The 16624-nt window shown below is 44.1% G+C and overlaps 1 protein-coding gene across 3 annotated transcripts in view; it reads left to right on the plus strand.

Annotated features, from left to right (window-relative positions):
• Positions 1–7429, plus strand: part of LOC137429693 (uncharacterized) — a 63613-nt gene extending 56184 nt beyond the window's left edge. Inside the window, exons 18-19 of one of the 3 annotated variants that reach the window (XM_068119837.2) lie at positions 2940–3083; positions 7290–7429. In XM_068119837.2, coding sequence (XP_067975938.2) covers positions 2940–3059 — 120 coding nt within the window. In that variant the 3' untranslated portion in view covers positions 3060–3083; positions 7290–7429. Of the gene's footprint in view, positions 1–2939; positions 3338–5491; positions 5684–7289 lie in introns of those variants that run through there. The other 2 variants (XM_068119838.2, XM_068119835.2) reach the window with 2 other exon arrangements.
• The last annotated feature ends 9195 nt before the right edge of the window (positions 7430–16624 follow it).

Consider the following 16624-nt stretch of genomic DNA (forward strand, 5'->3'; position numbering starts at 1 on the left):
AAGGTAGGTGTGGGTGGGCACACAGGGCATGTCTCATGCCGTAGCCTGGTAGTGAGCCCTCAGTATGTGAAATCTCACTGCATCAGATGTGGGAGGGAGGGCTTCAGGAGATCTACATTTGCAAAACAGTCTTGCACGGACCTCATCACAGGTAACTATTTCATCCTGATGATACATTTTACAAATGAATTGTTCCACAGACTCTATGGTGTCATCAGTGAGTGGGTGCTTTCCCAAGTTTGCCAGCAGATGACGATTATTCTTGAACACTTCCCATGATGTTCTCTTGCTGTGACCTGCTATGTGAGAAACTGCGTCACACCCAGTTATTGTGTGAAAGGGAATTAGCAATTAATAGTCCTCTTGATTCTCAGTCCATGCTTCTCAGTGTAACTTCCGCTAAAGAAGTGTCTATCTGCAAGACATCTCTATAACTTAATGTATGCCCCGTCTTATGAAATAGCTGCACCAGTTGCTTCGAGTGTGTTGCCTGGTGCAAAGTGCTAGCAAGGCCAATATGTTTTGGCATCCACTTCTTGCCTCCAGAAGTGATATACACTAAATCTTGACAAACACTAAGAACACGAGACTGTACTTCAGAATCAAAGTCATCAGTACTTTCGTCAGACTCAAAGTCCTCTTCTTCTGGTAATAGTTCATCACCATCATCAGTACCTGTCGAGGACATGTGTTCAAAAACTTCTTGTCCACCAATAAGAATATTTATGAACATGTACAGGCTCTCTGGTACACATGATATTCCATCTTCCTCGCAGACGGACAGACCTTTATGAGGTGATTGACGAAGTATATCAGATCGTAATTTCAGTGCTATGTGAACCATCGACAAGAACTCCTCATCGTTTGCCTTAAAATGTGGAACTGGAGAGATTATTTCCTCGTCATTCTGGCTTCTCATTTTGGTGATAGGTACATGGGAAAACTTGTTCGGTACCAAGACAGTTTTTCTATCACCTGGAGCTTGGTCCTGTAGTACGATGAAGTCATATACATCGTTGTGTTGAGCTTTTCAGGGGGACTTTTTAGGGGGACATCTCTGATGTGTGTGGAAAGCTGTTCTGTAAATGTCATTCGATGGCTGACTAAAGATTGTGGAACATTCACTCCATCTTAATGGCGAGTTCACAGTAGCGATTCCACACTTCTGAAAGCTCTAGTACGTGGCCTTGACTGGCAGCATATTTCAACTTCTTGGTCAACCAGATCATTGGTAGGTCAGTGTTCTGTGCTTCTTCCTTCGTTTTAGTTGTGGTTTCCAAGAACTACTTGTAACAATGTGGGTGATACTTCCCTTCAGCAGCTATTAGATCAGGTACCACAGGTTCGCGAGAACTGCTTGTAACAATTTGGGTGATACTTCCCTTCAGCAGCTATTATATCAGGTACCCCAGGTTCGCAAGAACTGCTTGTAACAATTTGGGTGATACTTCCCTTCAGCAGCTATTAGATCAGGTACCCCAGGTCCGCAAGAACTGCTTGTAACAATTTGGGTGATACTTCCCTTCAGCAGCTATTAGATCAGGTACGCCAGGTCCGCAAGAACTGCTTGTAACAATTTGGGTGATGCTTCCCTTCAGCAGCTATTACATCAGGTACCCCAGGTCTGCAAGAACTGCTTGTAACAATTTGGGTGATACTTCCCTTCAGCATCTATTCGATCAGGTACCCCAGGTCCGCAAGAACTGCTTGTAAAAATTTGGGTGATACTTCCCTTCAGCAGCTATTAGATCAGGTACCCCAGGTCCGCAAGAACTGCTTGTAACAATTTGGGTGATACTTCCCTTCAGCAGCTATTAGATCAGGTACCCCAGGTCCGCAAGAACTGCTTGTAACAATTTGGGTGATACTTCCCTTCAGCAGATATTAGATCATGTACCCCAGCAAGACGGACACTAGACTGCTGGTCATATTTTGAAGAATCTAGTATCTCCTTGCTCATTTTGAATGTTGCTACTGAAGAAAGTTTCACTTTCGAATCAGAGTCTTGACAGAACATGCATGCTTTCCAGTTCATGGCCTTCATGCGACTGCGTAAACTTGTAGCGGGTACTGTGAGCTTCTGCAGTGGTTGAACCTCTGAAACTTGAGGATGGAGCTCTTTCAGGACTGGTTGATTATTCAAGGCGTTTGATTTCTCCTTTGTCTGTGTACACAGCATAACATGATTTATGCCACACGAGGAATCAGCGCTTAGCACGAATGTGATTCTATCAATCAGATCACGATTATTTTCGTCGCTTCATTTGCTGCCGATGTTGCTTCGTGAAGAGACGACAGTCCTTTTTCTGTGGCTTCAAAAAGTTTGTCTGATTTACTCTGCTGCCATCTAATGCAGTCTTCATATATGTTACACACCAGCTGCTGGTCCTTTTCAGTTGCATTAACGACTCCATTCTGACCTGAAATGCAATATATATTAATATAATTAGACAATATAATAATACTACTACTAATAATAAGCTGTGTTTATTGTTTCATAGATCTGTGCTCCATGTGAATATTTTCTTTCCACAACTTGCATATGTTTTGTTTTGTTTTACATTTTTCAGGGTGAATGAGTCAATTGGGGGCCTGGTAAACAGCATATTTGGATTCAGTATACCTTAAAAGAGTTAAAAAGTCTGTTTACCAACTTTTCCTCCAAAATGCCTCATACACTACAACAACACCCATATCTGAAAAATTGGCCTAGTCTATTGATGTGTGAAGATCATATGCAAGACCATGTAAGGTGTTAATCCATCATTGATGAACTCAATAACATGGTGCCTCCAATATCACCGACATCTCGGACATGATCTCTCGGCTGCAGATTTGGAAGCCACAATCGGTGTTTATGACATTGCGATGAATGTGATGAAGCCTTCATCCTCAGAGATTAAATGATCGTTTTTGTTGTTTGTTTCTTTGTTTTAAAGGTCTGGTTTGGCGAGCCCCAGCATCTGGACTCGGAGGAGTTCTTTGGTTGGGTACAGGACTTCCACCAGCATTTCCTGAATGTTCTCAAGGAGGAGCAGCTCGGACATGTTGCGTGCTAAGCCTGCCAACGTCTTCTGTGCCGTGTACGAGTGTCTCCGTCTGTCTGTCTGTCCGTCTGTGTGTTTTCTTCCAACTTTCTTTTTATAACATTCTTGCCATCTTTTACAAATTATTTGCTGAGAACTTGCATACTATTCCTACATTCCTGTTCATTTCTTCCTGTTTATCCTTGCTATTTTGTCTTGTATTTTCCTACTTGAGTAATAATCGAGGACAGTGTCTGTGACGTATTTTAATATAAAAACTAATATGAGGAGTAACTCGCAACTGAGAAAAACTTTGTTTTTTTTAGTTTATTTCGCACTTTATGATTTTATTTATAGAATGGTCCAAAAAAATTACTTACTGTTAACTTGTCCACCACATACAAGTCTCAAACGTGCATAGGCAGACAAAGGCACCTCTTATGTTTTTTTCACGCACATATGGTTCAATCCTGTCCCTCCCCTCCTCACTCTCCCAGCAAGTCGCACTTCCCTCCTCACCGCCCGCATTCACTCTCCGTCTTTCCTGTTTGCATTAGTTTGTTCTTTTGTTTTTCATTTACTATTTCTTTCAGTTCCTGGTTGTACTTATCTTTGCTAAGTTCTCCTCTCATCTCATTCGTCTAACGCCTCTCGCTTCTACTGTTACGACTTCCTTTTTGCCGCACTTTACAGTTCACCCCTTTAACAACCGCCTTCCCTCTCTGCCCCCAAATACAGTTCCCTTTCAAATCAACAAATGCAACTATGCATCACGTTTCGCTTTCCATGCTCGCCTCTCTCTGTCTCTGCCTCTCCCTTTGCCTAACTCTGCTGTATGATTGCTCGGCTGAGACAAGGCCTGTACCAACTGCAGCAGCAAAACCCAGAGATGCAGTAAATATTGAAATCCATTCTAGATCAGAGGCCAGGACAAGATTTGGAAAAGTCACCAAAATTAGAACAGGAAAGAAGTTTGGCGATGAAGCAGAGACCGCGCGAGATGATAGTGATGGGGCAGAACCTGGGCCTGAAATCCAAACAAGCATGGAGAGAGCGATGTCTGAAATCACCAAAGCAACGACTGAGGCTCGATCAAACACCAAGGTTGAAGCAGATTCAGACATCACCAATGCTGACGGTGGATCAAGGACAAGGCCAAATACCGACGCTGGAGCGAAAACTTGGAATGGATTGGATACAATATATAATGATCCAGACGTTGGAGGAGCGACTTCAATGAATGTTCCTCGGTGGATGGAAGAGCTGATATTGCATCTCGGTGAGCCGCTGACTCCGCTTTTTGACTTGTCGATATCTTCACTGTTCTTGTTAGTTGCTACTAACTTTCCATCATGTCATATTTGCTTTGTTTTCCTTCCATTTGCATCGACCTGATTCATCAGTTGGCAATTTTGTGAAACTTTGAATTCCGATCCTATGTAACCCTGCTTTCTATTGTTTCTTTCAAGGTATCCTTGAAAACGTCGCAATACTTTGACTAACTGATTACAGAGCTGCGGAAACGGTGCTTGCTAATTTTATTGTGACAACATAATGTTACTGCTGCATCTGTGTTTTACCCTCTGTGTATATTGAACCGTTGAAACTTGAGGATTGGGTAAATCATCTTACTATAATTCACCAAATGTTCGGTCTGTCCGTCCGTCCCCAGGTACCGCAAAAACGGCTCAACCGATCACAACGATATTTTGGGTGGGTATTCCTGGGACCCCTGGGAGTAAAATGGCTATATTGTTTTTCCAATTTTTCCAAGTTTTCCAATTTTCCCAAACACGATGGAATAATATTTACTGATATGAACAGTGATGTGGCTTTTGTTGAAATTGTACAAATAGTGTTTATTCTACGTACCAGGATAGAGTAGATCGACTCCTGACGAACTCTTCCTATATAAACGTGCGGCTCCGAAGTAACATGGCAGCGTGTGCAAAGCGACTGAGAAACAGGTGTAGCGGCCGCTTCCGTGTTACAGATTCGGCGCGCACTCTTCACACATAAACGTGCGACTGAGAAAGACGTGTAGCGGCCGCTTCCGTTTTGCAGACTTCAATCTTTTTTCAAAATGGGCGCCATGTACTGTTTAGATTTTGATGATTTGCGTGTGATATGATTCAACGGATGTTTATATGAATCGTTTAAAATAAAAAAAGCCTTCAATTTGTGATATTTTGCCTTTTCATTTGGGCCTCCCAATTGAAGCCACACCCAGGGCGGGTACCGTTGCTAGTTGGGTAAATCAGGTAAATCAGTATCTCACTGTAAGGGTGAATCAGTTTTTCTTATGATGTCTTGTGTATTTAGTGCAAATTGTTTTTCGGCATTCCTTGTCATCGTCTTCTGCACCTCAACTTAGTCCACGATAATCGAAACAATTCCCAGAAAAAATGTTGTCCAAACTTCAGTGTTAAAGCTCATGTTCCTGACATGAACAATATCTCGCCCAGAACGCACCGTGCAACGACAGTCTGCATCGCTGAGAGAAATGAAGGCACAGCAAGGCCGTGTCGAGGCGAGGTTGGCCCAACTGGAAGCGCAGACCCTGCGCCATGAGGGGAAGCTACGCAAGCTGAGGGATACCGGACGCAACAACAGCTTGGCCACTGCGCGTCACAGGAACGAGCTTGGTCGTCTTTCAGGTATTCTAAGGTGTATTAAAGAAAACCATCCGCAAACGTCTCCCAACACTTTCAATTGTCCTCTCCTTCACTGCCCTCTCTACAGCTGCAACTGTGGAAGCACTTGCATCTCTACCCTTGCCTCAGTAGAGAAGACTTGACCGACCTTAAATTTTGAGGGTCACAATATCCCGCTTGATGTACCTTGAATGATTAACATTGTGGTTTCAGATAGATTTATGGTTAACTGGTGTTTTGAAAACAATGTGAAAGAAAGAGATGAAGACCCTAGCAAAGCGAATGTACATCAAGTTTTGAAATACCAACTTCTGTCCTGAAAGTCCTTGGTGTCCTTGGGTTTTATACTTCTCCCACCCCTTCCCCCCTTCCCACGCCTCCTCCCCCCAAGCCCTCCCACAGATCTCCCGATGTCCCTGCTCTCAAATGTTGTGTTTGTGTGCTTCCCCTTCTCTCCCCATCTTGTCTTCCGCTCCCTCTTTTTATATATTTTGTTTGTCTGTTTGATTTGTTTGTGAAATAAATGTTAACTCTTTCACGAGCCTCGATTCTGTATACAAAAAAAGAAAAGAAAAAAAAGTGCTCTGCTTAGCCACATTACAGATTCAAGAAGAAGATGCACATGTATCAGGAAACCATCTTGATTTGCTCAGTCATGACAGTCATGCATGCATCATTGTCTAGGTGTCCACCAGTCAACGTCTCAATAATCCAGTGACATGATAGAACAATACTGTTTCTACCTTCCGGCGCCATCAGCAACATGAAGTGAACTTTAAAATGAAAGGTTTTTGTACTGATTGACTCCACATTACCTGAGAGTTACTTTTCGCAAATGCTTCCTTTGCACAACTCAACCGTCATCAGTGATGTCACATTGAATTGACCAATCAAGAACAACCAACACACAGATTACTCAGAACTTGTTTGGCCATGATTTACCACATAATGATTTCCCACATTTTGATTTCCCACATAATGATTTCCCACATTTTCCCACATCATCATTTCCCAATGTTGCAGGGGTCAAAGGTCAAAAATGGTCACAAAATGAAGGTTTTCGACATGTCAAGCCTTTCCTTTTTCAGCAAAGCAGACAAGACTATGTAAAAAACATACCTTGTCACAACCCCGAGGGCCTAGAGAATAAATCGATAAATAAATGCAGGCCCATATTGGTGTATTGCTTCCTTTCAATGTTTTTATGGTGCTAATATGGGGTTTTTATGGTGCTAATATGGGGTTTTTTTGGTGCTAATATGGGGTTTTTATGGTGCTAATATGGGGTTTTTATGGTGCTAATATGGGGTTTTTATGGTGCTAATATGGGGTTTTTATGGTGCTATTATGGGGTTTTTATGGTGCTAATATGGGGTTTTTATGGTGCTAATACGGGGTTTTCATGGTGCTAATATGGGGTTTTTATGGTGCTATTATGGGGTTTTTATGGTGCTAATATGGGGTTTTTATGGTGCTAATATGGGGTTTTTATGGTGCTTATATGGGGGGGGGGGGGGGGGATATGTTACATTCCTTTGTGAATGCCTGCGATTATAATTGCCTCATTTCTTTATTTTATTCTTTCTTTCTCTTTTTCCTGCCATTTTAGGATGCTTACGTGGTCGAAGGATTTCAGGCCGCTGTTACCTTCTTTTCCGTGAATATGCATCACACGAACAAGCTGCCAGTCGCTGCGAGGACACCGGAGGATCCCTGGCAGCCCCGTCCGATGCCACTACCAGGCGAGCCATTGCCCGTTACGCCCGTTCTGCTGTATCAGGAAATTGGTTCGTCTGGATTGGTGTGACGGATCACAGGGCCGAGGGCGTGTACATCTACTCGGATGGAAGTCGGGTCATATCTGCCCCATGGTACCGTGCATATCCAGTTGTCCAACCAAATGGTGGGCATGCAGAAAACTGTGTGGTCTTCACAGTGAGTGATGGTGCTTGGTGGGACAGCCCATGTAGCGGGCGCCATCTGTTCCTGTGCCAATATGCATTCTGATTGCCCTCCGTTCCCATTTAATGCGAGCTTACCTTGATCGCTGCGGGCCCCACTCGAACCCGCCCAGTAATGTCAAATTAGTATATGGCTTTCATTCCACCTAGTTAGTTTATAAAAACCATGTACAAGGGTCTAATGGGAATAGTATTGTAACATTTCTGGGATGCACAAATAAATATGCGCAACAGTCATGGGTGAAACCTGTTGTTTAATGCTGAATGAATGAAACAGACGGCAAGTTTGAGTGGATTTAAAAAACTCCAGAAAACTAACCTGATTCCAGGAAGGTTCCTTATTATCATGAAGTTCCAAAAACTACACTGTAAGGTTACGTCTGGTGCAAAATCTTACATGTTAAGAAGAAGCGATAGCGAGTTACAATGCAACAAAACTGTGTTTTCCAAGTCGGCCTGTTCCATTCAAGATGCTATTGAAAGTTCAGAGCAAAACGGATCAGCGTTAAGCTTGAATAGAGGATGCTGTGGCTGGATGAGGAAGTCGTGGCAATTCGGTGACCTCAAACATTATTGATGAACCTCAGGTCATCGGTGGCACTTGGCCGATTAAAGGCAGTTTTCCAGGTGTCGCCAATGTAAGTTGCTGGTGATATTAGAAGAAAAGCAACGTCCCTGCCAGAATTGCAAGAACCAGAGCTGCAAGTACCAGGCGCTGCAGGAAGCTAAGGAGGCATGGTAAAACATAGTAAATGAAAGCCGATTTGCATGCGTAATACATGTGTAGTTGGTGTGTTACAATATGACGCACCTCTGCTCAGTGTCATTTTCTGTGAAAGGAGGGATTTGAGGAACCTACAAACAAAGGTAAGATGGAATTGTTTCAATTCAAGGTGACTCCGTGAACATTAATATACACGCATGATATTTGTCGACCGATTAGTTGTATATGGAATTTGAGAGTTTCAGCTGCTTCACATCATATCGCCATCTCAAATACCTGTGCGTAGCCAGTGAATCGTCATAATCATGCACCATGCTCTACGCATTGTGTTGGTGTTACTAGGCAACATCCCAGGTTGGGTCGCCACTCCGACTCAGGAAGTCCGGCCAGGAATTTTGAATTTTGAATATGGTACTCTTCGCAAATGACACCATGGGATCTTTGACGACCACCAAATAAAGCTGGCAGACATTACACCCTATTTAACGTCCATCCGAGGGCGGCACACACATTGGTGAATCACCCTGCCTGGGAAACACCAGGAAGACTGTTTTTAGCTGGGTAGGGATTTAGAGGTGAGTGCGTACCTGTTGGCCATCCTGCAGCGAATCATCAGCTTGTGCATACAGTCTTCGGTTGTGTGATGGATGTTGCAGTGAACTCAACCACTTCATTGTTTTTTTATGAGCCACAACCACAAGCAAAATATATTATCTCTTATTGCCATTTATGGAATCTCAAAGGGCAGTCACTTTTTTATACAGAGTCGAGGCTCATGGAAGAGCTAGAGCACAGAATGGATCAGGACACAACAGAACAAAAGGAAGAGCAGAAAGAGAAGATGGGAAAACACCAACAGCAGGGCCGAAGGAGAAAATACACGGAGACGGACAATAAGGTATGCGGGTATGGATGAGGGATGCAGGGGGTGGATAATATGGATGCAGAAGCAAACTGTCAGGAAGGAAAAACTGGAAATTTGTGGAAAAGTGGTGGTTTAACAGGGGTTAGAAAGATCATGGTTTTGGATGGGGGTGAAGAAAGAAGAACCACCTTTGGAGGCCATTTCCCCCCGCAGAGCAGGGGTTGGCCTTTTTTCGGGCACCTTGGTCACCTTTTTGAAGCAATGTGTTATGGCCGGATGCCCTTCCTGCTGCCAACCCTGTTGGTCGCCTCTTGCGACACACAGGGAATTACCAGTGAACTGGTACTCAATTTGCCGACCTCGGAAGGATGACAGGCTGAGTCAACCCTCCTGGTGTTAATTCAGCGATTGACCAAGATTCAAACCCAGGATCCTAGGATCTCAAGCCGGCACCCTAACCGCTAAACCAACACCAGGCCCAAGGACCTGGATGATCTGGATTTAGATGGGGGATGATCTGAGATATCCTATGAATGGTACTAAAGGGCCAAGGTGGTCAATCATACTCTTCACCTACACAAGAAAGAAAGGTTGTAGCCCATATGGGCCTGCTATCCCCATAATGTTCATCCATCCCTACCAGGATCGTACGTACACACGGACTTCAAGATATGCAAGAATCAAAACAAAATACAAAGAAAAACATTTTTTGCATTAGTAACGTGTAAAGTGCAATTCATTTTGCATTTGTCGACTCTAAGCCAGAGCATCCCTTTATTGTCTACAAATGAGTGCAAGTAGACAGGATAATAGGCTTAATATCCCCTCCGAAGGATATAGTGTATTCCACAAGTTCACAGGACAATTGAACAGTTGATGTCACCATCCTGTTTCCCTTAGTCTAAATTATTATTTGTGTGCATCCTGTGGCTCCTGTTTGCATCATTGCTGGCAGCGCAGCTGTGCCGCTGATGCAGTGCCCCCTGGTTTCAGTGAGCTGGTACTCATTTTGCCGACATCGGAAGGATGACAGGCTGAGTCAACCCACCTGCTTTTTTTTTGACTCAACTCAAACTCAAGATCCTGGGATCTTAAGGCAGCCACCTTAACCGTTAGGCCATCGCCAGGCTTCCTTAGTCCAAAGAAAAACCTGTTAAAAGTTTTAAGACTTCAGCCATATGTTTTTACCTTCAGTGGTTCCTCTGGTTGTTTCTCATCCTTGGAGGAGGGGGAGAGAGAACAATAATTTGGTTGTTTAATTGAACAAAGTACAAAATGTTAAGTAGTTTGTAAGTGTGCAAGGTGAATATGCTAGTTAGTGGTGCCTTCTTTTTTAACATTTGGAGGGTGTACATGAGCTATGGCTATTGCTGTTTCTCGGAGATGGCAGAAGTTAAATCGATTCCAAAATTCCTCACCGGATGTAGCTCTCCGATGAAGAATTGCTTTGCCAGTTCTCGTGCCTCGGGAGAATGTCCCTCCATCTCAAACGCCACGCTGGCGTCCTGCCCCACGCGGTCCAGCAACACCGCCTCGCCACCAGGGTGCTGCAGAAAGAAAGTTGTGGCAAGAATTGCACACATCCCATACTTAAGGGTTCACAGTTGGAATGCTTAAAGGATTCACAGTTCAGAAAATGTCCGAGTCAAGTGTAAGCAAACCGAAGTTATAAAGGAACATAATACGTTCTGCCCCTATTGGCTCTTGGTCATCTTGTTGCTGTTCCATCCAATCCTGATTCGCTCTTCTGATCACTTTCTTGTCAAGGGCCATATCTCTCTGGCTATTGTAAGGTATAACAACCTCAACGAGGCAGAATATTCCAATTAGCAGGCACTTCAACATCTCCGCAGCACCTGATTTCGATTCCATCGTGGAATGTTTTCATAAAAGTCACCTTTCTCTCGTGCAATGGTTTAGTGGGGCGGCTTAGCCCAAATATTCAAAATAATTGTGCATTTTGTGATACAAGCACCAAATTTGGCACAAATGTACATTAATATGTTGCGAACATTTTCAGATATTGGGCCACTTGAAATTCCGTAATTTTTTTTTTCAAATTTTTTCAAATTTCGTAATTTTTTTTTTCAAATTTTTTCAAATTTCGTAATTTCAAATTTTTCGGGTGACACCGTCACAATTTCGGTCTTCGAGGCCGGCCGATAGGCAAAGTGTGACCGGAAGGGACGAGGTTCTCCTGACCACGTGGCCCTCGATCTGGGAAGCGAGAGGCGTTCCATTAGTGGACGCGCCCCTCACGCCCGACTTTTGGGCGGCCCCGGCAGGCCGTTTGTTTTGACGTTCCGTGACAGGCCCCGCACCCCCACCTCCGGGCCGACCGGAAGCTTGTGCTGAGTACATCATACCTGAACAACTCAGTGAGGCAGAACACAGCAGTGCACACCAGGGTGACCCCTTCAGTGCATAAACCAATTAACCTGTCCACTGCAGGGCATATAGAAATGAAGTTATTTTCTGCATATAATAATAATATAAGTTCAGTTCTATATAACAATTTCTGTTATCACCACTACCACTACAACTACCACTACTACAAGCTTTGTCTGGAATTTTGTGGACTAACAGACAAACAGACATACAGACAAGCTGGGATCAAAACATTACCTCCTTCCACCATTGAGTGTAGAGGTAAACATCATGGAAATTATATCATGCCCTAGATTTAATTCATGCTTACCCGTGTATTTGCTTCACTGGTTCACAAGGTCTTCTGCATACATGTAATTCAGACTCTCGTCTTCATTGCTGACCACACAATGTTCGCAACATATTAATGTACATTTGTGCCAAATTTGGTGCTTGTATCACAAAATGCACAATTCTTTTGAATATTTGGGCTAAGCCGCCCCACTATATCGGCCGGCCTCGAAGACCGAAATTGTGACGGTGTCACCCGAAAAATTTGAAATTACGAAATTTGAAAAAATTTGAAAAAAAAAATTACGGAATTTCAAGTGGCCCAATATCTGAAAATGTTCGCAACATATTAATGTACATTTGTGCCAAATTTGGTGCTTGTATCACAAAATGCACAACAGGTTTGCTATGCTGCTACACTATTTATCCAATCCCATCTGTGACTTTCCCATCCATTCACTAGACCCTGGTACACTGAATTGGGAATGGATGCAGTTGCAGTCGTCCAACTTGCTTACTCAGCAGGGAAGCCTAACACGACTAATAGTAACATTTTTCATTCCGTAAGGCTTTCAAAAAGTGTGTCCATCCTGAAGAAGAGCTGGCAGGATGACCAAGGTCCTAGAGTTACGTAAACTCACCTCCAAGCTGTGTAGACTGAGTTCAAACCTCGGTCATCCCAATGTTTCATGGGCAGGACGATTCATCAGTGTCTGTCCCATCCCTCGGATGGTGGTTAGGCTGGACTTTAGTTGGTGTACGGTAAAAATCCCCACGGTGTCCTTCACGAAGAGTAGGTGAGCTATCACCGACACCCTGGCCAAATTACAAATTCCTGGCCTGACTTCCTGTTTTGGAGTGGCAACCCATCCAGCATTGTAACCCTCACCAAAGAAATTGCATTGGCAGCACCAACACCCTGTGTAGAGCATGACTCATGATCTGATCATCCTGAGGCAAGTCAGAAAACATCATCTAACAAATTTCAAGGCTGACCTCCCCAACCAGTCTCTTTCCTCCATGTCATGGTGGTGACTTATCAAGTCTTTCTCTGGTGTCTGCTCCCCCTCCATCTCGTCACTCACTTCAAACAACATTACTGCAGACTCTGTCCGAGATAAGGCAGAATGTCTTTACCTCCAATTATCGTGTACCCGACCCATGCCGTTCTGTGCACATCCTGCCCTGACAACCCACTATCTACTGGACTCTGTGTCCTCACCGAAGAAGCTATAAAAAGTTATGTCCGGCCCTGACCCTGCTTCAGTGATGGATCCAGATTCCATCACTGCCCACGTTTTTCAAATCCTGTTGTGCTGTTCTTGCTTCCCATATTCAGTCTGTCTTTCTTCTTTGGCTGCCTCTCCTCTGCATGGAAGCCGGAAAACTTCACTTCCATCCACAAGAAGGTTGCAAAACCAGATCCCACCAACTATAAGCCAGTGAGTTTGCTTCCAATTATAAGCAAACTCATAGAATGTCAATTCTTTCTTGTTTTCCAACAGTCTGATCTCCAACTATCAGTTTAGAGATCTGTCTAACTCACTAAACTCTGGACAGTTGACATGCATCTGCTGCTCTCTCAGCAATGATTGGAGGCCCTCAATCTCAAGGAAGAGGTTAGGACCATCACCCTGGACATATATCTTTGGCATTGACCCCAGTATGGCATCCTGCCAAGCTCTCTGTCTGTGCCAAGGAAGGCCGCCTTCATCCCTGGATTTCTGATTTCCTCCACTCATGCTGTCAACTTGTTGCCATCAATGGAACTCTCTCCTCTCCCAGAGGAGGCAGGAGTTCTCCAAGGAAGTGTTTTGGGCCCAGTCTTGTTCCTCATCTATATTAATAACCTCCCCAATATGCTCTGTTCAGGAGAGCCCTCTCTCCCTTTTTGTAAATGACTGCACATTGTGTCGTACAGTACCCCCCATCCCTTTGCTAGTTAGACAGCAGCTACGTCTCTGTCTGCTGATCTGAAAAGGATTGGACTCTGCTCTGAAAAATGGAATATGTCCTTCAATCCTGGAAAATGTCACCCTATCTCTCTGAAAGGATCATCAAACAAACCCTCTGTAGCCAACCTCCCTGGACGTGGCTGCAAGAGAAAACGTGATCGAAGATTGCTGTGAAGGATTCTTCTAATGGTGGAGAAAACACCGATCAATTGCCAAACAGATTCAAGCTGACCTTCAGACATAAGGTACGACAGTTTAAACTCGCACCGTCCGTCGCCAACTCAATGAAAGGGGGTTCTACGTAAGAAAGCCTGACTGGAGTTTTCCAAAACACACCTGAACAAGCCAAAATCCTTGGGAGAATGTCCTGTGGACAGATGAGACCAAAATTAGAGCTTTTTGTAAAAGCACATGATTTCTATGTTTACAGAAAACAAATTGAAGCCTTCAAAGAAAAGAACACCTTCCGTACAGTCAAACAAGGAGGAGGTCCAGTGATATTTTGGGGTTGCTGTGCTGCCTCTAGCACTGGGTGCCTTGAGTGTGTGCATTGAATCATGAAATCAGGAAATTATGAAGGCATTTTGGAGCGCAATGTTCAACCCAGTTTCAGTAAACTGGGTCTCCGTCGAAGGTCATGGGTCTTGCAGCAGGACATTGACCCCAAACACACTTCAAAAAGCACCCAGGAATGGTTAAAGACAAAATGCTGGACTGTTCTGAAGTGACCAGCAATGAGTCCAGATCTAAATCCCATTGAACACCTGTGGGGAGATCTGAAAACAGCAGTTGGGAGAAGGCACCTTCAAATCTGGGAGAACTGGAGCAGTTTAAACAAGAAGAGTGGGACAAACTGCCAGTGGAGAGGTGTGGGAAGGTCATTCATGGCGAGAGGAAGTGCTTGACTGCAGTTATTTTGTCCAAAGGCTGTGTGCTACCAAATGTTAAGTCTAGGGTGTCAATAATTTTGTCAATGCCATTTCTTTTTATTTTCTGATATAAAAGGATATATTAAGTTCTGAATCAAAAACAAAGGTTCTGTAATATTAACAGTGAAATAAAGAATTATGGAGACCAAATACTTTTGTCAATTTCAACTTTTTTTTCGAGAAAATTGTGAGTTATTTGAAAAAAGTGCAAGGGTGCCAATATTTTTGGCCACGACTGTATGCACACACACATACACACACACACACACACACACACACACACACACACACACACACATATGTATGTATATATTATATATATATATATATATATATATATATATATTGTCATGTGGATGGCTCTATTAAGACAGAGCACCCACAGATGACCAATCGAGCTCATTTTGAGGCGAAGATCAAATACGGATTTCACTCGACAAGCACGGGGTAAAAGAGAAGAAGAAGAAGCGGGAGCTTTACCTGACACGATCCACGCGCAGTCTTCAAACCTGCAGGAAATTAAACTCACGAACACGGATTTTTTGCCGGACCCCGAGAACAAAGAACGTGACGGTAAATAAATATGATCCTAAATCGGAGCGCTCCCACACCGGACGCAACCAACAGACGAAGGAGGATATATCAAAAATAACCATTTTGTTCTGTGTGGTGCGAGCTTATCTCTGTCTGGAGTGTGTCAGGGATCGTCAAGCTCTGAGCGCGGTCGTCCGACGCGGCTCCGGTCAGCGGGAACAAGGCCTCGACACACACCCGTTCACAAGGCCTCGACAAGGCCCCTCACGCCAAGCGAGCGAGCGGCGTGCAACCCGCCTCCTTAGCCGTGCAATGTCCTCCCGGATTCGGCACGGAACTGCGATGCACCCCACGTTCGGGTCAGAAAGGAGAGAGGGTCGAAGGTGAAGGAAGGCGTGAGGGCAAGAACAAACAAGGTCCAGGCACCAAAGTTTCTTCAACGAGCAGGGATGTCGGCTTCAACGAGAGAGAGAAAATGTCGGTCTCCTTCAGTTTTTGTCAAACCCTCTTGACGTTATATATATCTCTCTATCTCTCTCTCTCTCTCTCTCTCTCTCTATCTATCTATCTATCTATCTATCTATCTATCTCTCCCGACCAACATCAGAGGCTCAATTCTCCACCAATGGCCACGTCACGTCTCTCTCATCCCATCGGTCAGTCGCCAATCAGTCTGTCGATTCCTTTGCTCTTGCTTCACCACTCAGCGAGCTGCTTCTTGGTTTTGCCTTGACCAATCACACAATGTCGGCGTGGCTATTGCCTGGCTTGCTCGATGTGTATTGCTTTGCCAGCTGGTGATGTGGCTGGCTGTGGCTGCATTGGCAGTGCCCCGAACTGGCTTCCGGTGAGTTTTATTGTCATTGTGGTGGAGGGGAAATTAATTAGTGTGCGCTAATGGGCCTAACTAATGTTTATGGTGCGTTGCCATACGGGACACAGGTATGATCACAGGTTTGACACACAGGGGAATTAACATAATCCCTACAACTACTTAACATGCCCCATTCCTCATCATGGGGACAAAGATACACTTAATCCGATGTACGGGCTAGACAGGTCCTCTACTTATTTACATCGAGACGGTTCTTGCTACCCACGATCATCGGAGCACCAAACTATGCAGATCGACCTAAATCTATATATGCCCCGACCCCACCGACATAACAATATATATATATAGATATTGTTGTGGATATGAGAATGGTTTTTTTTTTTTGTTGTTGTAGTGTAAATTGTTGTTAAAATATCGCCCTCCTTACTCCAGTGTTGTATAAAGGTCAAAGGGCGTTCCCGGAGTTAGTTCCATAAAGCATAC

This window comes from Myxine glutinosa, chromosome 6 (genome assembly GCF_964187855.1).
Source record: "Myxine glutinosa chromosome 6, kmMyxGlut1.1, whole genome shotgun sequence".
In the NCBI taxonomy this organism is placed as follows: domain Eukaryota; kingdom Metazoa; phylum Chordata; class Myxini; order Myxiniformes; family Myxinidae; genus Myxine; species Myxine glutinosa.